This window comes from Coturnix japonica, chromosome 1 (assembly GCF_054131305.1).
Source record: "Coturnix japonica strain WE chromosome 1, WE-NBRP24, whole genome shotgun sequence".
NCBI lineage: Eukaryota > Metazoa > Chordata > Aves > Galliformes > Phasianidae > Coturnix > Coturnix japonica.
In genome coordinates, this window is record NC_140663.1 from 132,407,162 (window position 1) to 132,431,873 (window position 24,712).

Sequence of the window (24,712 nt, forward strand, 5' to 3'; positions counted from 1 at the left end):
GGGCAGAAGGACGCGGAGGCGCCGAGTGTGGCGGCGGAGGAGGAGGGCAGCGCTGGCGGGTGAGTGAGGCGGAAGGCCGCCGCCGGGGGGCGGGTCCGGAACCACCACAGCGGCAGCCTGGGTCCGCCAGGCCGCCCTCTGCTGGAGTATTGCGGTCTTTAACCTGTAAGATGGCCCCGGAGTGCTGCTGCTCCTAAGCGGGCCTCGCGTTCGGGTTCTCAGAGCGCCCCGTAAGCGCTGAGGTGACCCTGGCTGGGCCTGTGAGGGTTAGGGAATTGTCTGTGTGTCCCTCTGGCAACTGACAGCAGCGTCCTAACAAGATAGCGCCTCAGATCAGCGGCTCTGCCCGCCTTGCTTGGGATGGGATATGTTTTCTGTCTTGGTAAGCCTCCCCAAGTGTTTCGTTTAACTCAGCCTAATTTCTCTTGCTTTTTTTGCATCCTTTTTCATTTTTGAGATATGTAAGCCTTGTGCTTAAGGTTCCTTTAGCTGTGTGTGAGTTAACTCCAATTAACTTGCTCATTTTTAGGCTTCAGGGCTTCTTCATTTGCTCATTGCTTTTTTTTCTGCTGTGCTTTGCTTTGCTATGCTCTGAGAATGCCGGTGTGGCTCCTTGATAGTGCCTGACCCAGCTGCCTGAAGATTGGACTTCACAGAATCACAGAATCACAGAATTGTAGGGGTTGGAAGGGACCTCTAGAGATCATCGAGTCCAACCCCCCTGCCAAAGCAGGCTCCCTACACCACGTCACACAGGTAGGCGTCCAGGCGGGTCTTGAATATCTCCAGAGAAGGAGACTCCACCACCTCCCTGGGCAGCCTGTTCCAGTGCTCCGTCACCCTCAGTGTAAAGAAGTTCTTCCGCACATTCGTGCGGAGCTTCCTATGCTGTACTTAAGTTCATATTTCCTCCAGATTAGTGTTTAAGCGGTGAATTGCCCTCAAAAGCAATTTCCTGGCAATTAAAATTAGGCCGTTAAGAAAGGTTTTTACATTTAACACATCTGAATGGGCTTATTACAGACTTTCTTCCCCACTCTCCTTCAGAAATCCCTTAGAAGCATGTTGCATCTCCAGGGTCTCTGTACCCTCAGCTAACACTGCTCTCTTTGCCTTAGAGGTCCAGGTCGTGTGAAAACCTACATGTCTTATTAGCTAAGTGTGTTATACAGCATTCTGTCTGCCATCAGTAAGTAACTCAGAACAAGCATCCCTCAGCCTGAATTGTCAAGATGTTAAAACAAGCTGACTTCCAATACACTGCCCGTGTTTTACAGTCTGCATGCTATTTAGAATACTTGATTTTATTCTCTAGAAAGCTTCACCAGTCAGCTCTTGGTTTCCTTAGCTGATTTCTGATGTGAAAACCTAGGTGCCCCCAGAGAGCCCAGGGTGGAGGGCAGGCCTGTTTGTGCATCCGATGCCCTGCTGTCTCTCCTACCTGCTGTTCACTGAGCACATCCTCTTCACTTGAAGCAGTGTTGTCTGCCTTGGGTATGAGTTGTGCTCAGAGCAGGAGGCTGATTCCTTCCAACCAGCATCCCTGCAAGCTGCCTTTGTGTTTGCCTGACTCCCCATAGCAGCCTGGCTATTTATTTCTCAGAAGGGCTCGCATCTGCCTGCCGATACAACCATAATCTTTCCCTTTTCCGTCTCTGCCGTCTGTATGGTTGTGTTTGCTTGTTCTTATGGAACTTTGGGGAAGTGAGAGGTTACGTTACTGCCTGATACATGTTATAAATTTGAGAGGGTAGGTTCAATCACAGAGGTGCAGTCCTGGGGGTGTACTAGAGTGAAATAAGTGAGTAATACATTTCAGGACTGTGTTGTGCCATTCACCTTTTGGTACTTACCCTGGTACATTTTTGCTCTCTGATGGATTACCCAAAGTATTTTCTTGTGTAATCATAAAGAGTTAACAGTTAAGCTACTCCTTATAGCAAAAACAAAATAAAGCACCTCTTTTCACTACAGTTCTTATGTCGTCTCTTTTTTGGATGTATCATCATCATAGTCTCATAGTCTTGTGTGGGTTGGAAGGGACCTTAGAGATCATCGAGTCCAACCCCCGGAATTCAAGCCTCCTGTGTAGCAGAGCGGCACTTCTACCACTTGCGCCACAGGGGCAGTTCTTGGAACTGTCATATTTTACATAGAGTTGAATACGAAGCTTGTGCGATGCTTTAAGTGATAAAGACTTCTTAAGCAGAGAACACTTGCCATAAGAAGTGTTTTCTGTATGGATGTATTCTGTCTTTTTTGCATCTCGTAAAGCCAAATTAACAGGTTAAATATTAAGCAGGTAACCCAATAAGGGAGAGAGTAAATGTATGGAGGTAGGAATGTCACTGAGTTTGCAGATGTAACGCCTCCATGCTCTCCTTCTTTCTGCTAGAATATTGAGAGCAGCAATAAATTACAGCGCTTAAATCGAGTCTGTTGCTATTCTGAGTTTTCTGTTCTTTTCATTCCAAAAATTCAATGACATTTTATGGCCCGTGTCAAACAGCTCCCTCTTCCTCACTTCCAAAAACCAATTAACGCTGAAGAAGGACGTTCTATTGATTTACCATTACAGTGTTTTTCAAGAATGCCCTTTACATGGAGATTTTGGCTCTTTTCATTTCGGTGAGTTTGTCAGTTGTTTGCTTTTAACATCTTGTGCAGAGCCTATTGAGTATCATTGTCACTTCTGATTTCTCTGTCTTATTCTCCTTGGGATTACCTGTACAACCACCTCTTTCTTCAGTGTTTGACTGTAATTGCTTAGGACTTTTACTAACAGCTGAAGTTACCGCTGTATTACTGCCGGTCTGTCAGAAGTCCTTGGCCATGTGGGATTCTTTATTCTCATCCTTTTCCCTAAAGCACTGCTTTTTCTACTGTTACAGTGTACTTTTATGCTGTAACTGCGAGGGATGTCATTCCAGGTATACCAGACTTAGCTGTGGGACATTTTCTTCCTTAGCACAGAATTGCAGTTCTGAACATATGTGTCATCAAATAATACCAAAGTGATTGTACATTTCTTTGCCATCTTTCCATCTACTCATTCTGTCTGGCCTAATGCACTCCCACTACCTTTGTCACAGTGTAATTTAGGCTGAAAGGGACCTCAGGAGTCTCTCATACAAGCTCCAGTTCAAAGCTGGATCATGTGTATGAGCACACCCGGTTGTTCAGGGCCATATCTCATATGTCTTGGAAACCTTCAGGGATAGGAACTAGGCAGTTTGCTCCAGTGCTTGGCTGCCTTCATCATTAAAATCCTTTTCCTTGAATCAAGTCAGACCCTATCCGGTTTAAGTTAATGTTTGTTGCTTGTCAAACTCCCATCTTATGGAAAACCATCTCAGAGGAGTAGGAAAGCTGCTGCTGGGTCATTCAAGAGCCATCCTTTTGCAATCTGAACAAGTCCAGTTTCCTAAGCCTCTTCTCATAAGTCAGAACTGCTGCCCACTACTGTCTTGGTGGCTCTCCCCTGAGCTCACTATAGTTTGTCAGTATTTTCCTTTTACCCCAAAAACTGGATGTGATATTGTAGATACGATCTAATGAGTAACATGAAAAGGGAGACAACACATTCCTTCCACCTACTGTGGGTGCTCACATTGTTACAGTGCAGGATGCTTGGCACCTTTCTATCTTCCTTTATCCAGGAGGGCATATTCAGGAGTCTTGAGTTAGGGATGAATAAGATGCAGTGCGCTCCTTTTTCTGTTCTCAAGGCTGAACAGGTCTCTCAGCTTTTCTTCATAGAGAAGCTCTCCAGTTATTCCTCCCTGTATTCAAGACTGTATACTTGCACTCTCCTCTCTTGTATTTCTCCTAATCCCTTGTGTCAGCTTGTACCTCTGCTGCAGCCATCTGCATCACAGGGACTGGCTGTCTACATGTCTAGTGAAATGTGTCACCTGTCAGGTTTTGCCTTCTGTTAGGCAGACCAGTTTGTGTACGGTACTTTAATTATATAACCAGGATTTATTGTTTCTACTGACACACAGTTTACATAGTGAAGGCTGGTATTTTCAAGTAGATAGGTGAGTAGTTCAGCCATCGAATTGCCATTCAGTTGCTGAAGAGCGTTTATTTTTTGATTGTGTCCTTCATGAAGTCTGCTGGTGATTAAGGCTTACGTTCATTTTATGAACTGTTTTAAAGACCTAAGCTTGTTTTCAGCTGATCTTTTTTCCTCGTCTGTGGCTTTAGTTGATAACATGAAGTAGGTAGAAGCATGAAGCAGCTGCCTCCTTCGGTTGTATTAGTATTTGGGGTTTTGATGTATCACAAAGTCAAAAACTGGAAGATGGAGTGTACAAACAAATTGTGCAGGAAGGATTGAGGACCACACCATTCCTACAGGTAGTAATAATGCTTAATTATCTACTAATTCATTTAAAGCATGAATTTAATTAGTAGCTGATGGTGATGGATTCAGCTCACACCTCTTCATGTCTTCTGGTAAAGAAAGCCTAAGTGATCAAGGTTCCTAACTTTGAAGAATGTAGTCAGGTGCAACGAGTACTGCTCTCTGGTTTGTAACAACTTGTTAATAAAATTGAGTTATTTTAAATGGAACCCGAGGGTTTGTTGTAGAAACAGAAATTTAGTATTAAAATCAGCATGTGATTGTAATCATCTCTTATCCACAATGAGATATTAATTTATTTGGCTCTTAGATTTCAAGGTGGGGTCCCTTCTGTCGTAGGAGTTTTATTGTTGTGCAGATCTTAGAAACGTGTGAATTTCTCTAGAAATCAAAAGTAACAGGTTATATTATTTCCCATCAGGAGAAATACATCCCACAGATGTAGTGCTAGGGATGAAAGCTAAAAAGAAAATAGAAATAAACCAATTTCCTTCAAAACGGTGCTGAGAAAAATAATATTGGAAGTGAGACTGTAAGTAGTGAGTGAGTGAGAAATAAGCATCTTGTTTTGTTCTTGTGTTGGATGAATGGTGAGTGTAGTGGCCTTGAATGGCATTTAGATGTGCTGACAAGCAAGGGGTTGACGTTAGCTATGATAAGAGTATAAGACCATGACAGAATTTCATTATGTAATAACTTCTCTTAGAAAAAATTATGGGTTGTTTTAGTGTATAAGGAAATGCCTTCAGCTTTTGCTGATATTCCTGTTCCAAAGGTTTTATGGGGTTGTACACTGGCAATATGTTGAATGAGTGTCTGAATCTGCTCCCTTGTTTAGATTCATCCAACTCATCCGAGACAAGAAAAAGGTTTTCAATAGCAAGGCACCAGGATCTTGTCAGTGATACAGCCTGGAGAAACTGGGAATTCCATGGTTGCTATGAAAAGCTTATGGGAAAGGAAGAGCGATGTAAAAAGTCTGGAGAAAGGGATATATAGTACAAGCGCTCATAGTAGTCATTGTGATCAGATTTGTTTTGGTAATAGGGTTTGGGAAGATGGTGACCAGATGAAACAACAACAACAAAAAAGACTTGCTGTGGTTTTTGGCTGATAAATGGACAGCCTTGAATTTCAGGATAGTAGTACTTATTGTGGGGAAAGGAACAACAACCTATGCACAAGTGACCAAGAAGGCCAATAGCAACCTGGCTTGTATCAGAAATCGTGTAGGGAGGTAGTGTAGCAGGGAGGTTGTCATCCCCCTATACTCAGCGCTGGCAGGGCCTCGAGTTCAGTTTGGGGCCCCTCACTAGAAGAAAGATATTGAGGCCCTGAAGTATGTCCAGAGAAGGGTCTGGAGCACAAGTCTTATGGGGAGCAGCTGAGGGAGCTGGGATAGTTTAGTCTGGAGAAGAGGAGGCTCAGAGGAAACCTTATCTCTCACTGCAACAACTTGAAAAGAAGTTAGAGTTAGGGCTTGGCCTCTTCTCCCAGGTTTTTAGTGGTAGAAGAGGGAATGGCTTTAAGTTGCACCACAGGAGGTTCACACCGGGTATAAGGAAAAATTTCTTCTCAAAAAGAGTGGTCAGACTTTGGAACGGGGAGGTGGTGGAGTCGCTGTCCCTGGAGGCATTCAAGAGAAGAGTAGATGCGGCACTGTGGGGTATGGATAGTGGGCATGGCGGAGATGGGTTGATGATTCAACTGGATGATCTTAGTGGTCTTTTTGAAACTTAGTGATTCTATGAACCCTACAGTGAGTTGGAAAAGTGAAGTGTGAGATGAGAGTTCCACCTAGAGATTACAGAGAGGAAAATAGAACCTTGCAGTGAACGTAGCATTCGAGTATGTTGAAGAGTATCTGTCAACTGCTGTTGATTTTCCTGAAGGTAGTATTTACAACAAAACGTAGAATGAGTAAGTGAGAAGCCAATCTCAATGTTGCATAATATTTCCACTAAAAGGGGATGGTGTGTGATAACATAGAGCACGTAGGTGGAGTGTGGCAACGTGTACTTTGAAGCTAAGCTTTAAAACTACATTACCTTACACTACCCTGTTGTCTACAGGACTGTTCTGTGTTGTGTTACATGTGATATGTGGTGGTACTGTTTGGTAAATATTAGGAGAATGACTTAAGAATAGATAGGATTGCACAGAGCTAAGCCTGCACTGTATGAGAAATTACACAAATGAGAGAAATGTTTTGATGTAATTTATGGAGTGCAACCCAAGGCTTAATTTTGCCTTAGCTGTAAATTACGTAGGGAATAAATCCCAGCGGGGTGTTTATCATACCATACATGTTTCCCACATCAGACCACTAACCTGCTCCAAGGTTGCATGGCTTACTGTGATGTAGTTCCTGTACACCAGCAATGAAAACCTTCAGCATGTGAATCCAGCCAGATCTTTCTGAAGCTCATTTCAAATATGAAAAAATAACATAAAGTTATAGGCTTATTAACTTTGTCTGGTTGGGGAGAGTGTCTCTGAGGAAGGTGACATAAGGGGCTCAAAAACCAAAGAATCTTTTGACTTCTGTGGACTGCAGATCTTCTTTAATCACTGTCTCCAACAGGAGTGAAATTCAGGAGAAAGGCTGAGTGTAAAAGAAAGGCAACTTTTAAGAGATTAAATTATATTCTAAGTTGACAGTTTCATCTGATTAAACTCTCCTTAGGCGATGGGCTGTATTTCATGCTTGTAGTTCCACATATAATGAATCGCTTAGTTGTGTGATTATTTATAGCCAGGGTGAACCTTTAAGAGACTTGCTTAGAGAATCAAGCATCAAACATCTTGGAGAAGACAAACAGGTGCAGTAAAAAGAGACGAAAGAGGTTTTTTGGTGTCTTTCCATTTTTCTAGTATGAGGCTTCATAATGAGATACTCTGTCTGGCTGTTTTTTCCTCTCACTTTTATTCTTATTTATGTTTACCTTTACTTATCTTCCGAAATATCAAGAAATGTAGGTCAAAATATATCTGAATCCATCTGCTCATTTAGTCTGTTCTTTTACTGCTGGTAGAGTGGATCTTTTAATTAACTATGCTTAATGACAATTTACTATGTTAATGGGTGGCACCAAGCATCTTCAACTTTGTGCATGATTCATTTTTGCAGTGAAGTTATTTTTCTGAATTCTATGTATTCAAGAAATTATTTGATCTCTGCTTTTTGTCCAGTTGTAGTCTATCTGTCTTACACGTAACTTCCATTTCAGTGGTGCTGTATGTAAAAACCCAATTAGTATCTATAATTCATCTGCCTTTATTTTCAGTTTGGAATTTTGTTAATTATCACAGACTCACAGAAGATATTTTAGTTACGCGTTCATTTAAGAACTCTGTGCTTTCCATCCTTTTGAAGTCTGTCAAGATACAGAGCATAAAGCTTGTGACTGGCCTTTCAATTCTATGTTCTTCAGATGCATTTCATTTCTCTTAATGTTCTGAGTGTATTTGTGGCCAGCCTTCAGAGTTGATGCAACCGAACTGTAAACAGAGTTGTGCAGAGTGGTGCAGCAACTACGCGACCTGGTAAGTATGGTTCTGTGAGCAGTAACTTAACTCCTGTGTGTCTAGGGTGCTCTTGATGTGTCTTGTCTACAGTTGCCACATTGACAGCTTGGAGGAAACTTGCGCGAGGGTATAGATTTCCAGTTAATTACTTTAATTAATCTGTATCAGTGATTTGTCTTACCAGCTTGCTATCAATAGAGCAAATGCAACATATGCCTGTAAGCAGAATATGGTTTATATTTTTTAAATCTCTAATAGCAATTATTTCAGATCTTCTTATGGCTAAATTATGTCATGTCTGCGATCTGAAAACAGTAGCATTTAACAAGTAGAAGAGGCAAAAATAAGAGGCCTGTATTTTTAGATTCAGAACTGTAGCTGCTTTTGTGTTCGGTATTCAGAGTAGGATGACTGTCTTTCAAACTCTGAAAGGCAACAGTCTCTGCTGCTTTCTACTTGAGGAGCCAAAGCTTCCAATGGGGAATGTCAATAGTGATCTGCCAGGCTGTTCTTAAGGCTGTGATGGCGGAGTCACAGAATCACAGAATTGTAGAGGTTGGAAGGGACCTCTAGAGATCATCGAGTCCAACCCCCCTGCCAAAGCAGGTTCCCTACACCACGTCACACAGGTAGGCGTCCAGGCGGGTCTTGAATATCTCCAGAGAAGGAGACTCCACCACCTCCCTGGGCAGCCTGTTCCAGTGCTCCGTCACCCTCACCGTAAAGAAGTTCTTGCGCACATTCATGTGGAACTTCCTATGCTGAAGTCCTGTGTCACTCTCTTACTTTGCCTTCTTTCAATGCTTTTATCAGGGCAAAGATGTACTGCTGGCCTTGCACTGTTCTGCCCTTCAACCAGGCATACCCTCTGTCTGGCAAATGTGCACGTATTCCAACCAACAGCAGCTTCAGGACTAAGAACAGACTTTCTAGAGAAGTTTGAATCATGCCCTCTCCTTGGAAGACTCTAACCCATGTCTCCTGGGAACATCTGATCTTGTTGCATCTTGTCCTTTTGAAGCTGCATCAAGTACAAAAGCAGGACTTGGATGGTCCAAGAGCATTGGATGTAGAAATCTGGGTTATAACTCTGAGTACTGTTGGCAGGTGCTGTGTGGAATAGGAATGGGCAGGAATCCAACATTTTGTTCTCACTTCTCTGGGTTATTAATTCCAAAATCAAGTAATTGCACAGTGTCTGTAAACAGGTCTATAAACCTGTCTATAAACAGATTCAGAGCAGGTTCTGGAAGTCTCTTCTTATGGTAATGGTAGAATGGATCCAATGGCTGGACTGCAGCATCAACTTCTTGCTGTTCGTATGCAGTCTTTGTAAATTTATCACTCCTCTCTACGCAGAGCATATGAATTAACCTGCTGTTTGTTTCTCTGTTTTTGAAGGAGAGCTAAGGGACTATCTAATGCAGTTCCTTGGCAAAACACAAGTTTAGAAGTAGTACTGTTATTTCTGATAGAGATTTGACTAACCTGCTGCTTAGTATTACTAAGTATGACAGTGGACAGTTCCCAGCCCTCCAAGGTGATGTAGGCTTTTCTGAGGCACTTAACCAGGAGATAAATAAGTCTTTCCTAAGATCTGTATTTGGAATTTAAGTTCATTGAGTCTTCTGTAAAAGTAGATGTGGATTTTAGCTTTCTGCCTCTTCCTTTAATTAGTGTGCTATCATATAATTGCAGGCATGACCTATTTTCTCTAAAATAAACGATCACAGTACAGTCTTACCTCCCCATGTTTACTTGGCCTGTGATTACCCTCTCTTCCTTCTGTCCAACTGATCACATTTTAGAAGCATGGAGCTCAGAGCTGCGTGTAGTATTCTATTTGTGACCAGATCAGAGTTGGAGATTATGTTCACGTCTTACTAATGATGCACTTGTTTGTACATAAACATTGGGATATTTTTTCCAAGAGTACCACATTGTTGACTCATGCTGAGTTCATGATTATTATAACTGCCAAATCTATTTCTGCAGAGCTTCTGTTAAGCTTATCTTTCCCCAGATTTTGTTTATGCAGTTGAGTATTCCTGACTAATCTTGGAACTCAACTCAGCACTGACCTTGGTTGAATTGCCGCTGCAGAGCAGTAGCTCTGCAGAGACTTGCAGGGCAAAAGATTAGTTTCATGCACTGTCTTTTGCATTGTGGTATTACCTGCATCTTTCACGTGAGTCAGTATCTTCAGTGCCAATATTTCTCTGCTACCTGAATGAATGTACTGAATTTTATGCATATCTCTAACCACTTTTTAATCTGAGTACCAACAGTTTGTGTTAAATTATGGGTTTTTCCTGGCTTGCATAAGAGAATATCTTGAGTATGAAGAGTTCTTCCAAGGCCAAGATTAAAAAACCCAAAAACCTCCTCTAGGTAAAGATCATTGTTTTTCAGTACCATCGTCAATGTTTTTCAGGACCAGGCTGCCCAGAGAGGCTGTGGAGCCTCCTTCTCTGGAAATATTCGAGACCTGCCTGGACACTCGCCTGTGCCACCTATTGTAGGGAACTTGCAGGGAGGTTGGAGTGGATGACCTAAAGAGGTCCCTTCCAGACCCTGCAGTTCTGTGGCTCTTGAATTAATGATGGAAAAATTGAGTGGCTCCATATAAATGCTTTCTCCCAGAATCACACAGAATCACAGAATCACTGAATTATCAAGATTGGAAAAGACCTAGAAGATCATCTAGTCCAACCATTACCAATACTTCCAGGCTAAATCATATTCCTCAGCACCACATCCAAGTGTTTCTTGAACACTCCCATGGTCGGTGACTCCACCATGTCCCTGGGCAGTGCATTCCAATGCCTGACTACCCTTTCCGAGAAGTAATACTTCCTAATGTCCAGCCTGAATCTCCCCTGGCGCATCTTAAAACCATTCCCTCTAAGGGAATTCCCTCTCCTAGGTCTGTCTTGGCAGTATTTTCCCAATCATCCAGGCAGTTCATTCTGATCAGCATCTCCCACTGAGTGCGGGTCATGGATGAGATGTCTAGAGCAGCTCAGAAGAGTAGCCAGACAAACCTTTCTGACCTACATGTTACTTCAGCAGCTGTGCTTCTGCTCCTGTTCTTGTCAAGTTGAAGTACATGCTTGTTACGATGACCACAGAACACTTGCATGTTTGGGAGAAAAGAGTTCTATATTTTAATCATTGATTTTTATTGTTGTTATTATTTTACTGTTTCCAAAAGAGATGAGGGGCCAGAGAGTCCTCATACGGTTCATTTGTTTTTTTCTCCCCTCTCCCTTCTGAAATGCTGAAGAAGCTGGAGAACAAGCAGAGTTGTTAAATAAATCGTGCGTGTAAAACTTGTCTAACTTCATTAGCCCACCAGACCTAGTTAGTCTCTTTTAAAAAGTCATTCTTATAAACATCTGTTAACTGGGAGGAAAGCTCTTTTTTTATTAATGATTTGACATCCCTCTTCTCAGGGTTCAGGGTTGTTTTGTTTTTAGCATCAGTATCTTGATCTGAAGATCCTGCTGCTGTTCTCTTTTGATCTTGCTTTATTTAGAGCTGTATTGTTTGACTGCAGTATTAAGGGTAGTGTTGCTTTGTTATCTATCTTTTAGGTGATGTGGTTTTCAGTAATCAAAAAGCTGGCTGGCACAAATGATTTGAGAGGTAGTAAACACCTTGCTGGAGCATAGGCATCTATACCAAACATTGTTCACCTGCTGTCAACGTTCGCCTTTCTGTTCTCGCTTTAAAATCCATGATGGCTGTACTAAAACTTGTATATCCACATCCATAGAAGCACTGAGAAAATAAAGGCAATACAGCTTTTGGAAAGTTTTCTTTAGGAAGCTCATAATTAGTGGGAGTGTCGGTCTTATTCCATAGTGTTTTAATTTTCTGATAAATTACCTTCTTCTGAAATAGAATCAAAATCTTCTGACAGCTTTAAAGTACTGCACTCATTTGTTGCAGCACAGTTATTTCCAGCCTTCCACGTGTAAGACATTAATGACACTTCTGAAATTCAGGATTCCTTCAGTAATGCATTTGAATAGACTATATATAAGAAACATAGCACAACTTAAATCACGTATTGGTTGATCTGAATGTCTGCTGGAATCCAGTTTGGATTTTGAATAAGCATCAAAAGCTGAGAAAGCTTTCATCTCCTTGCGCTCATTATCTTTTTAAGTTTAAAGTTAAAATATTAATAATAATAAATGCATTTACTTTCACATTAAAGTAGTGAAGTACAACGTTACTCACTGTGAATGTCTTGGCATTTTCCATTAATTTGACTGTTTTCTTCCTAGTGTGGAAGGAAGGAAGGACCAAAGTATATTTAATCCCTGATATTTGATGGTTTTTTAATTTAGTGTCTTAGAGATCCAGGTTGCTACAAACAAAAACACTCCCCTCGCTGTCTATTCTTAGTGAAATAATAATGATTATTAATGCAGCTGTCCTAAACTGGACAGAAAAGCAGTGGTTTGCCGGTACAAAAGTGAAATAGCATTTAGCCGAATTCTGATGTAGAAATGGTCAGCAGTTCAAGCTTCTTCGCAAATTAAGTGTGGGATTTGGCTTGCTCAAAATTTGGAGGTACAGAATGATTTTTCGCTTTGCTTCATGTTGTCCTTAACCTTGAGTAAAGGAGGAAGGTTTTTTGACAGCTTTGTTTCATTTTTAGAATAGCCTGTTATGGTCATTTAACAGATAATCCATCACTTAACTGCTAAATCCATCTATGTCCATCATTTCCCATTGTTTTCTATGGCTCCCCTTTTATTTGAAATATGACTGCCCTAGAATCAAAGCACACACAACTACAGAGCATCTTACGTACAAATATACAGCGTTATTCTGCTGACACCAGGTGTTGAAAGTAAAGAATGTAATGCATTATGTATTCAGAAGCACGCTTTTGTTAGCTGAGAGTTATCTGGAGGTAAATGTTAAACGAGTGAAAGTTATTTCACAATACTTGAAGTGATCTGTTTTAAAATAGGCGTTCACATGTTGGAAATAAGAAGTAATTTATTCATTACCCATTTTTTCAAGCCATATCAAACCATACATTCTTGTATGGTTTCTTTCCTTCCTATGCCTTTATTAGTACAGTTAGTATAACTGTCCAGAGCCACATCCAGCCTGGCCTTGAATGCCTCCAGGGATGGGACATCCACAGCCTCCATGGGCAACCTGTTCCAGTGCATCCCAAGCTCATTTAAGATCAGCCATGAAAGCAGAGTGCTATGTTTCTCCGGATAACCACAGCCTTCCATAACACAGAGATGGAAGCTCTACCCTTAAGATTCCTGGTCATTCCTCTCACTCGCTATATTTCAGCTATATTTTCAACGCTTCAGAGATAATGTTTGTCTTTAAAATTATTCGTTAATTATATCTTAAGTTCAAATATATGGTAATTGGTTAATCTGTAAAACCAGCTTTCCATTGTGTAATGTATTAGATGTGAGGGTGTAAGACTGTTCACCCCGAACCACCTCTTGAAACTCCCAGACCGTAGTTGCTTAGTCTGCTGCTTAGACCTTCTAGGCCTAGATCTTGCAGAACAAGCAGCATCATGTTTTAAAACTTGACTGACTTCTTCATAGTATTTAGCAAAGAATCACCTGTTTTGTCATAGTCTAAAAATAAATAATAAATGGTGGCTGCAAATTTACTTTAAATTAAGGGGAAAGTTGCTAACCAGAAGAAACAGTTGGTTTTACTTGTTCGTGCTTGAGAGTAGGAGTGTGTTGACACCCATCCCCTGTTAGCTTATCATGGTAAGTATTGGTCTATTTACTTGGGAATTATCTAAGTTTTTCTACTTAAAAAATAAAAAATAAGAATCCTAAGTGTTACCTGTGAGTCCCATCTGTGCTATTTTTGTATGTCAGATGATTGTATATAAAAAAGACTGAGCAAACCCAGTGATGGCACGTGAGATGGATGAGTTATCCCTTAAGATAGTGTGGCCACCTCCACAGCCTTATTTTCATCCTTGCTAATGTCATCTGGAGTTCAAGACTCAGTTGCAATTGAACAATGTCTCATTAAGCATTGGCAACATTGAGTCAACAGCATGTCCAGGCAGCCAGGAAAGCCTTGGGGTGCATCAAGCATGGCATTGCTATAGCTGGTTAAGGGAAGTGAATGTCTCTACACAGCTCTGGTGCAGTCTCACCCCGAGTACTGTGCTCAGTCTGGGGTCTCACAGTACAAAATGACATAAAATTAGAGAAGACTGAGTGAAAACCTCATTGCAAAGACTCATTGCAACCTACAGCTTCCTCACAAGGGGGAGCAGAGGAGCATCGCTGATCTCTGGTGACGGTGACAGGAGGGAATGGCAGGAAGCTGCATAGGGAGGGCTGGGCTGGAAGTCCGGAGAAGGCTCTTCACCAAAGAGTGGTCGCACAGTGGAACTGGTCCCCCAGTGCAGTAGTCATGGCACCAAGCTTGCTGGAATTCAAGACATACAGTCTGAGTTTTGGGTTGCCCTGTGTGGAGCAAGGAGTTGGACTCAGTGATGCACATGGGTCTCTTCCAGCTCAGGATATTTTATGATTCCATGGACAACTTTCATTTGCTTTTTCCTTTATGGAGTGGCTGTTGCAGCCTTTGATCTGGTTGTAACATGGCTTTAGGCCTATGGCCTTGTCTTTGTATTGCGCTGTTGTACACCAGCTCATTTTAGCCCTTGGACTGCCCATTCTCCTGGAGTGGGTCTGAAAACCCATTACTTGGACCAAAGCAGATAATGAATGAACAAGCAATATCTTTCACAGCTCAAGTATTCTGAGAAAAGCTGTTAGACTTTTTGCCTTGCCGAGAATCATAGAATAATAGAATTACCCAGATTGGAAAAGACCTTGAACATCATCAAGTCCAACTGCAGCCTAACCAGAACACTTGTGCCTTTCACTGATGTTTCTGCATGTAGATGAGGTCACTTGGGTGTAGTTTTCTAAATAAGATTTTACCAATACCTTTTATGGTGTTTCCTTCAAATTAGTTGTTCTGGCTGTGTATTACAGCTGTTTTTTGGTGGCTTGCATAGGGATGTGCTGTAGCTGATGAGGATGATATCTTGTACTGTTGCAACTATTTACTTCCAACATCTTATTTCAATTGCACAGTTCATAGGCTGTCTAAAATGTCTGTAGCATGAACCACTCCTTACATGAAAGTAAAGATTACATTCAATGCATTTTTACAGTGCACATATGGATTTCTTGTCTTCTTGCTTATCTTTGCACCAAACAGGAGGATATGTGAGCTTCTGGTCAGTATGTCTTCTGGAGCTGAATGCAATTGCTGAATGCCATTTAATGGGTTTTTCAGATGGCCCTAGAATACATATATGTTTCTTCAGTATCTTCAGATAGCAGACCTGGAAATGTATTAACTTTTAGATAAGGGTGCTTTGCTATTTGATGCTTAAGGCAAGTCTTTCTTGGAGAACAAAAATCTAGATCAGGAAAGTTGAAGTAACTCCTAAGTTTTCGTGATGATCTGACTTTTTTTTCTTGTAGTAAACTTGGTACTAATTTCTAAACAGAAGTGATATGCCTCAGTGGGACTGAAGTGATTACATACATCTGCTGTTGGTTCTCTATAGTTTTGATGTATCTGTTTTGTTTTGCTTTTTATTATACTAGAAAATAGTGGGGAGAGATTTAGTGCTGAGATATGGATTAGGTTTTTATTTTCGACATATATAGCTGTAAGCTGAAATTCACTACAGGAAAAAGAAGTCTTTTTATTAAATAAACCTGCCTGATACACATAGCTTATTGAAGCAAGACTTGCATAGTTATTTAACTAATTAGGCACACAAAATAATGGCTGTGAATTTGTGCTTTGTTTCTCTTCTGTATTTCATGTGTTAATTACTCTTTCTCACAAGTTCTGTTCACAACTTGAAAGGATGCTACGAGGCTCCCTCGATATTGGTTGCTTATCTTTAAAGGAATAGACCTGAATAAGTTTAAGGAAGGTGAAAGGAGAATATCACAGTAGGATATGTTGAATATTTTTTGTTTTAACTTTTCTAGTGTTTGTCCAGTGGTCATCTCCAGGTAGTGGTCTGACTATCATAGCAAACAAATAGTATTACTGCTGTACTTCATTATTTTCTCAATACCCCACTTTTCTTGACCTTCACATTACTGACCTCACCCATACTCTTCCCAGTGTCAAGAAGGGCCTTTTCACCCAGTTAGTGGCATACCTATACTCACATTGCTCTCCCTGCTCAGCTCTTACCATTGCACCAGGAGCTCAACGCTGTCTTGCCTGCTTACCGCATGAAAAGGCCTGAGATGATGCCACATGGATTCTTGTGTCACCTGAGACTCACAGGGCTCTGAGCATCGCCCACACTGGGCCAGCCGAAAGGTGTGTGTGGCCAGGGAGGCTGAGCCCCATCTCTGAGGGATGAGGGAATGGAGCCTCCACAGAGCAGGTACTGTTGCACTGGGACCAGCCGGGCATCTCTCTGCTCCATACAAAGTGTTACTGTGTGGTGTTTTCCACATCCCGTTCCAGCGCTGCTTTGTGGAAAGGCACCTTGCGATCTAGCACAAACCTGATCTTTTCTCCCTCACCAGCTTTTCAGCATAGAAAAATGTGTTCCCATGCTTAGGTACTCAGAGTGTTTGCCGCGTTTCACAGGCTGAGATGCTCTTCCTGATCGAAAACAGCTGACTGAACGTTCTGAGTATTGGCATGTAAATCAGTGTGCTGACCTTGCTGGGGTCTGGGAAAACCCGTCCCAGCTTCAGACTGCATTTGAGCCTCAGGATGTCAGCAGTTTGAATCACTGTGCTATGCCCTGCATGCCAATTGCAGAACCCACTTCAAATTCACAGTGGTGTTTGAAAGTACCAGGAGCAAGGCGAGCACAACAGGGCTGCAGCATCAACAGTTGTTGCCTACCTTGTTCTTCTGCGATGGCATTCTCGCAATTCTGGCATTTGAAGCTAATATTCTTTTTCTTTCTTCCGTCACCTTTTGTGCAGATAAAACAATTTAAGCCTATGTATTAGTGGAGTGCTTCAACATCTACAGGCAGCTAAGTACCACTACGCAGCTCTCTCACTCCCTCCCTTAATAGAACAAGAGGAGGAATGTAGGATGGGAAAAAGGCTCAGGGGGTTGAGGTAAGAACAGAGATCACTCTCCTAGTCTCATAGTGGGCAAAACAGACTCAGCACAGGGGAGGTTAATTTATTGCTTGTTACTAACAGGCTAGAACAGTGAGAAACTAAAAGCAAACTGCAAATACCTCCCTGCCATCCACCCTCTGCCTCCTACCCCTAAGTGATACAGAGCAATGGGAATGGAGAGACACTTTGTCTCTGCTGTGCCTACACGATTCCTCTCTATCCTTGCTGCTGCATGAGGTCCCTCCCATAATGCTGTCTTTCCCAAACTCATCCTGTGTGAGCTTCCCACAGGCTGCAGCTTTGCCAGCACTGCTCCAACATGGCTCTATACCACAGGGCCCACCCTTCAAGCACTTCTTCACGTGGGTCCCCTCAGGCTTCAGTTCCCCCAGCCTTCCTGCTTTCCATGGGCTGCAGCTCCAGCCCAGGCTGCTCCTGTGGGGTATCCATGGGGTGTACATCATTCAGGGCCCATCCCCTGCTGCCCCATGGCCTTCTCTGTGGGTGCAAGTGGAGATCTGCTGTGTGGTGTCTGTGGGCTGCAGAAGGATGACCTGCTCCTCCATGGGCCTCTCCTGGGCTGCAGGGAGCTGCTCCTGGAGCAGCTCCTACCCTCCTGCACTGCCATAGTAAAAACTTCCCAAAAGATATTTCTGTGTATGTCATTTAAATGTCATGTACCTGACATAAAGTTGAGAAGGGTTTTGAGAAGTCACCTAGCATGTTACCGTACTGTAAGACAAGATTAATGGTAGTACCCAGGAGAGCTTGGACAAAGTTCTCTTTTCAGGACTGCTTGTTTTCAAGGCTTCAGCACTCTCGGATAGTCTGGAAATGTTTCTCATAGCAGTTGCCACCAAAGAGAAGGATGCTGAGGTATTGTAATGCTCTTCCAGCACATCAGTCTGGAAATGTGAGTTATATTACTGTATAAATCCATGGTTTATCCATCCTTGAAGATGTCAATTCCAGTTCCCCAATCACAGAAATATATAAGGACTCTTCAGCCTAGAAGAGGGAAAGGGCTGACAAAGAGGTGGCACGGAAGAGGTGTACAGAGAGCACTCGGAGGAGGAGCCATCAGATGAAGCTAGTGGGCTGCAAGGAAAAATCTCAAAGCAGTTTGTGTTCTTAGGCTCTTTCTGAGCTATCTGAAATTGGATGTCACATGTGGAACACCAGGCTTATTTTTGTTGTGACTTATTGTGGTAATTCTTAGGCCTTGCCTGCTTTTACGATTAGAAAGCTGTTTCTGTCTAAGTTAACTTTTCCATACAGAAATTTTGTGTATATAGAGAACCACTTGTCTCATCTGTAAAATCTTCACCTGTATGTGTAGCTGGTCCTTGTTAGCTCCTGTTCAAGCTGAACAGCTTGTTCAGTCTGTGCCTCAAAATAAGAGCCCTTAGTTTATTTTCTCAGTGATTTTCCCTGAGCTCATTTTAACTACCTTTGTAGTCCACGAATGTCTGAACTGTGGTGTCAAAAACTTGATGTAGTCATCTTTTGGCTTATATAATGTTACCCTATGGCAAAACATCCCTAGTACTCATAAAGTATTGCGGGGCCAGCTATTTCTTACTAACATAATTTGTTCACGTCCATTGTCTTTCCATTGTCTTCTTCCTGCTCTTGTCCTCTTCATGTGCTTGCAGTCGCTTCTGGTCTCTGGGTTGTCTAGAAGTTTAGCATGTTAATTAGTCTACAAATGCATCCAGCATATTTCTGCATCACGCCCCAGCATCTTTTTCTGTGTGCTGGCTTTATCCAATTGACATTCGGAGCCCTATATACATGCTGCTAATGTTCACTTTGAAAATTAAGCTCTTCCTGGTAATAGTAAAAGAAATATATATATATATTATAATAAGAAAGTTAGCTGAGTAGATTTATCTGTCTGATTGATAGAGTTGAAGGCGATAGCAAAGAGTTTCAAACAGGTATAAACAAACACAGGCTCTGATGCCAACTCAGTGCTAGGAAAGTTAGCAGAAGTGTGATTGCTGCTTTTTCCGACCCAAAACATCCTTAGGACGCTCACACTTCAGTGCAGCCCCTTTGGAGATATAAGCTGTCCAAGGGTGAGATGAAAAGTATCTGTGAAGCAGGTTAAGTGCCGTTTCAGGTAGTGGCTGGTAGTGTCCAACACGGCCCTGGTCACTGAATACTGTTGTTTGTTTTCACAAACCAGCACCTCGCAGTTTCTGAGCGAACAACTGCTGCGAGGAGACCATAACCTCTGGATTTCAAAGGAGCCATCGTTTCACTGGTGCCTCTGTGGTTAATGTAAGAAAGGTGTCTTGCCATAAACTTTTCCGAGGTATTCAGCAAGGTTGGAAAGGGGTCGGCCCGGGCAGGAAGCCCTTGTCTGTGCTATAAAGAAAATAGCGAGTAACAAAATGAAAGCATCAAAGGCCCAACAGGATGCAGTCCCATGAGCCCTCTCTGGCATGTTAGTCCTGCTTGAAAGTTAGCATTGAGTGAAGAGTGACCTTAAAACTCGCTTCATTCAAACAGACTGGGCTCAAGTTTAAAGTTCAAGGCATTTTGTTTTTTCACCTGTTTCCTACAGTTTTAAGAAACTTCTGAAGAATTAATGTGTAACTATATCTGGTCACTGAGCCAGCGCTAAGAATTTTTCTCAAGGGAAAATAATGTTACTGTATGGAGGGAGAGAAATGGATACTTTCTGAGCTGCAAGGGAAAGCTTCAGCAAAATAAAACCCAAACCCGCTGCTAACACAGCCACAAAAGGCCGTGGAGCAAGCGTGAGGCACACACTGCTCCTGTTATTTATCCAAAAAAGCTGCTGGGATGCAATAGTTGTCGGAACCGTGGCCAAAAGGATGTTTATGGCCTGAGCTGGTGGGAGGCAAGGCCGTGCCCCTGGCTCAGGACCCAGCATCTTGAGTGGGATGGGGCCCTGCAGTCCCACAACTGGGCTCACCCCCACATCTCCTGCCCTCCTGACCCCAAGGCAGCCCCCTGTCCTCTGATCTTTGCATCCCACATAGCAAAGGGAGCAGTAACGTGGCCCACAAGCAGGCCGCCCATCCACCTTTTGTAGTTGAAAGAAAGAGTTGGGAGAGATGACATACAGATTTCATTCGCGTTTCCTCACGCCGTTAAATTTTAATGATTCTAACATGAATATTTCATGAAAGAACCTTTTGAATGGGTTTGTTTTGTCCTGGCATCTACCACCTAGTACAGAATCTGATTTCTATTATTGTTTCTTCTTTTTTTTTTTCTCTGAGGTAGATCAGCAGAGGTTTGAAGTGTCAAACCAGATTAAGTGAGGAAGGCCGCTTTCCCGTGGCACCGCCAGCCACCCAGCGATGCGCTGCTGCTGGCCAAACCACTGTGCAATGACCCTGAAATACAAGTCCTGCTCTTTGCTCTCCTTGCCACAAGGTGGCTGAGGACGGTTTGAAAGCACAGATCTGAGAGCTTGGAGTTGTGCTGGAAGTGGAGCAGCCTGTCCAGAAGGCAACACCCAGCAACACATACGCAAAGGCAGTGTGTTGACCTTACCCCAGGTGGACGGCAGGGCCATCCGTGGCCATGGAGGGCAAGGGGAAGCTTGGTCACCAGCTTTCTTCTGTTACAGATGTGGAAGTGCTGCAAGTCTGGGGCTTGGAAGCTCCATCTCTGTGTAACCTTTTAACCGTGAAAACTTCTTAGAAGCTTATCTTCAGATGTACAGTAAGGAGAGATCTTAGCTTCATGGAAATTAAGTGTATCTTTTTCCTACAGATGCGCCACTCAGCATTAAGCTTTTTATATGTGTTTTAGGTTTTCCCTTTTTATTTTGTAACTTATTAACTCTGACAAGTAACCTCTTGGTTGTGAACAATTTAATTCACAATTCATTTTTCCGATTCAAAGTGAGCACGAGTGCCCTAATCCCCTAATGGGAATTAATTGCATGTTTCAGTGCTTAACTCTGATCCTTTCCCAATCCCCACTGGGACGAGTTTCCTCCTGAAAGATCTCTGTTTGTTATTCAAAACACAGTCTGAAAGGTAATGATTTTTCTTATAAAAGGGAGTCGGACGAACTGAATATTAATGTCCTTTTTATTGTAAGGGAATGAGCTGCATCTGAAAAAACTCATTTATGTCATGAAGGATAGATTACTCTGGAGTATATCTGATAAAACACTGAGACAAATCAGTGTGGTCTTTTTCCTTAAGTGAAAGCTGTTTGCCAGTAAATAAAGGCATGCACCATTTTTGCTGGAAAACTATTCTGTTGCAGAGAGAAACTCACTAAGGGAGAAGCTGCTTTGCTACCGGTTAAAAGGCCTGGTGATTGTAGATGATGCTCCTCTTGGTCGGTAATGTACCCTTTGGATAACCCAGCTGACCTAGCTGATAAATTAAGAATAAATAGCTGAAATAAAACCCGTTTATATTCTGCTTCCAGTTAGTTTTTATAGATTTTTCAAACGCTGGATGTTGCTCAACAACAAATGGAGCTTCTTGTGCTTAGAAGATGTGACTGCAGGCAGAGATGGTTTGGCACGTGGGCACATATAAAAAAGACTTCAGGATGGATCTTCCAGTTTTGTTAGCACTGAAATAATAACAGGGTCCTGCCTCCCAGTCCGTCCCCAAGGTAAACAAGTGGAAATAGCATCGGCTCTGCTCACCCGGACAAGAGGGGTGAAGGTGCTCCTGACGACACCGTCGCCTGGCCTGCCCTCATCAAGTCAGTAAAGGAGGCCTGTCAGCTGGGAGTCACTGAAAGCACCAAAGAGAAATGTTGTTTTTCCCTTTCCCTGAACAGGCGAGACAAACACGTCCTTGTGCTCGCGACGGCAGCTTCCGAGCAGCCCTGGCTCAGCTGGACGTGGCCTCCCCGGCTCTGCCGGCACTCAGCAGGCAGAGCCAGCCAGCAGGACCCGGTGCTGGGCTGCGGGAAGCCTTCAGCATATCCCTGAAGCGGCCCTACAACAGGTTGAACTTAACCCAAGCCTGTGCCAGGCCACCTCATTCTGCAGCACAGCACTTGTTTTTTCCAGGGCTGATGTTCCAGCCTTTTCATTCCCTTTCAGGACAGGCAGCTCTGTGGTCAGGCTGAGTGATGTCCCAGTTTGCACAGTGTTAGCTTTGCTGCATCTACAAGCATTGTGCTTCTTACTGTGCTTTCCTGTTTGTTTGGGGTTTTTGGTTTTTTTTTTTGAGAGTGTAACCAAGTTGGTATTGCTAACATCAAAAATGCTCACCACCAAATGTATGCAAATACAGCGCAACATGACGGCAAGTTTGAATGCATTAATTTGCTTTGGGATGATTAATGCCACTGTGCTTTATTTTACCATGAAACAAGATACTTGAACTGAAACCAGGCACCTCTGTCTCTGAATATAATGTTGTTTCTCAAATCCTGAATATTGCCATGGTGAAGGGGAGCCACACGCTGTGCTGGGCTGCACAGACCTGGGGATGAGGAAAAGTTCATCACTACAGCCTTTAAAACCAGCCCCTCTGCCAAGGAGGGGCAAAATTGTCCTTTGGCTTCACTTCTGCAGTCTTAACACTACCTGGACATGGCTGGGGCTACTTAAACCATAAATGCAGTGGAGCAGTATAGTAAGGCTCTTGCGTAGCTGAACTGCAGCGTGCCTTTTTGTTGTCGTTGGGGTGTTTTGTTGTTTGGTTGGTTGTTGTTTTCTAACTTGTTCCAATCACTGGGATGGCTCCCTGGGTTGCTTTTGGTGTGTTATGGAGCATGGCATCATACTTTGTGCAGCAGAGCTCCAGTGTAATCGTGAGAGAGGCAGAAAAACCTTGAGGAAAGCTTGAAGCTCAGCACTGTGTTGGCTTCTGGCGTGGCTTCCTTAGAGTCACAGAATATCCTGAATTGGAAGGGACCTATAGGGATCATTGACTCCAACTCCTGGCTCTGCACAGCAGCACCCAGAAATCAGACCTTCTCCTTAGAGAAGGCCAGTCACATACGTAACATCTGCCTTTGTCCCTCTGCTGCTTTTGCAGGTACGATGGCTCGTGTCTTTGTGTACGGCACACTTAAAAAGGGCCAGCCCAACTACAAGCACATGATCAACACCGCCAAGGGGATCGCAAAGTACCAAGGAAGGGGCCGCACAGTGGAAAAATACCCTCTGGTGATCGCAGGGAAGTACAATATCCCTTACATGCTCAACATCCCGGGCAGCGGGCACCACATTGCAGGGGAGATTTACACTGTGGATGACCAGATGCTGCGGTTCCTCGATGAATTCGAAGGCTGCCCGGACATGTACCAGCGCACAACGATGAGAATTGAGGTGGTGGAGTGGGAGGGGAAGAGCAGCACAGCCGAGGTGCGACCAGCCAGCAGCGGGGTGATAGAGTGCTTTGTGTACAACACCAGCACCTACCAGCCTGAGTGGGTCCAGCTGCCCTACCATGACAATTACGATTCCTCCGGGACCCACGGCCTCTCCTACGTGCTACGAGAGAACAGAGATTGAGCCGGCACTGCCCTGCGAAGACAGTTCTAAGCAGGTGTTGTGTGGCAGCCCTTCCAGCAACCCCATAATGCCTTTCTCCTAAATCCCCAGATCTGTAACGTCCCAGACCTGGGCACGCTGGCTCTAGTGCTGCAGTGCTATAGGCCTAGAGACTGGCACAGCCTTGTGCTCCCACTAACCCACCCTAACTGGTTTGGCAGCATGATGGCCGAAATAACTGTGTGCACATCAATGAGGCAGTTTATGTTCTTTCCTGCCCGCCCCCCCCCCCCACACACACCCCTTCGCCTCAGTGCACGGCCAAGGTGAGTGCAACACAGACGAACACACTAATTCTTTCTTGCCTCAACTGATAAATTTATCATGTGTGTTCCATAAGCTGGGTGGAGTAATGACATTATCTTACTAACAGCTAAAACTGATTTTAAAAATCATATCTGCAAGCAAAATAAAACGCACATCTAATATTGTCCTGTAATGGTAGGCTACTGAATGTAAACCAAGCGGCAAGCAAATGTCTGTGGGGGAAAAAATGACCGCACAGGTAGTCTGTGCTTTGGGAAAAATACAACACTGCTGTAGAAATAAAGGGAAGGGATCTTCAGAGATGACTATTCTTACTTCACGATGATTATTTTTAAAACGTGTTTAGTTTTATGAGATACTGTAAAGAACCATTAAAGAATTATTAAAGAGAATTTCATTTAAAATCGTTATGTTTCATTTAGCATCCTCAGTTAAGCGCTTTAGGTACCGTTTCAGTTCACCGAGTGACTGGGATCTGGATGCTGAGGGCCAGAAAAGCAAACCTGACTTCATCTGCCCACTGCACCTCACTGGCTGCAGCTGCAGTGAGCACTATTAAGGCGGAGCTGAGCCAAGCACTTAAATGCAGAACTAGCAGTTGTATGCAGACTAGATTTCCTATGGGGAGGAAAGATCCTTAATCATGTTATTAAGAAATGAAAAAGGACCTATATGTGATTACTGCAACGTTTAAAGACTACTGTCCTCATGACCCAACCAACTGAGCTGGCTTCTGTACAATGCAGGGATATTGTGGCTGTGTTGTTGCACTGCTGTGCCTTTTATTTCCATCAACTGCAGCGTTTGGTACACTGACATTGTGTAATTTAGAAAGCTGCTGCAGGGACAAGGCTGTGAGTGGGGAAT

The 24,712-nt window shown here is 43.1% G+C and overlaps 1 protein-coding gene and 1 long non-coding RNA gene across 5 annotated transcripts; both read left to right on the forward strand.

Moving 5' to 3' along the window:
• Positions 1-24,249, forward strand: GGACT (gamma-glutamylamine cyclotransferase). Of its 4 annotated transcripts, none has more exons than XM_085535625.1 (2): positions 1-756; positions 23,061-24,249. In XM_085535625.1, the coding sequence occupies exon 2, from the start codon at positions 23,066-23,068 to the stop codon at positions 23,537-23,539; it is 474 nt and encodes a 157-aa protein (XP_085391751.1). In that variant the 5' UTR covers positions 1-756; positions 23,061-23,065; the 3' UTR covers positions 23,540-24,249. The 4 variants fall into 4 exon arrangements, with proteins under 4 accessions (XP_085391751.1, XP_015706989.2, XP_015706990.2 ...); XM_015851503.3 differs by having other exon boundaries at positions 1-382; XM_015851504.3 differs by having other exon boundaries at positions 1-59.
• LOC146762735 (uncharacterized) lies at positions 19,250-21,307 on the forward strand. Its single transcript, XR_014941939.1, has 2 exons — positions 19,250-19,344; positions 20,320-21,307. It is a non-coding gene; the product is annotated as an uncharacterized LOC146762735 (long non-coding RNA).
• Positions 24,250-24,712: the final 463 nt, after the last annotated feature.

Excerpts from the sequence above, each read along its gene's own strand:
- GGACT (XM_015851503.3), top strand. The coding sequence starts at position 361 with ATGGGATATGTTTTCTGTCTTG. Across the intron at positions 383-23,060 it reads GGGATATGTTTTCTGTCTTG|GTACGATGGCTCGTGTCTTT; the intron begins GTAAGCCTCCCC and ends CTGCTTTTGCAG.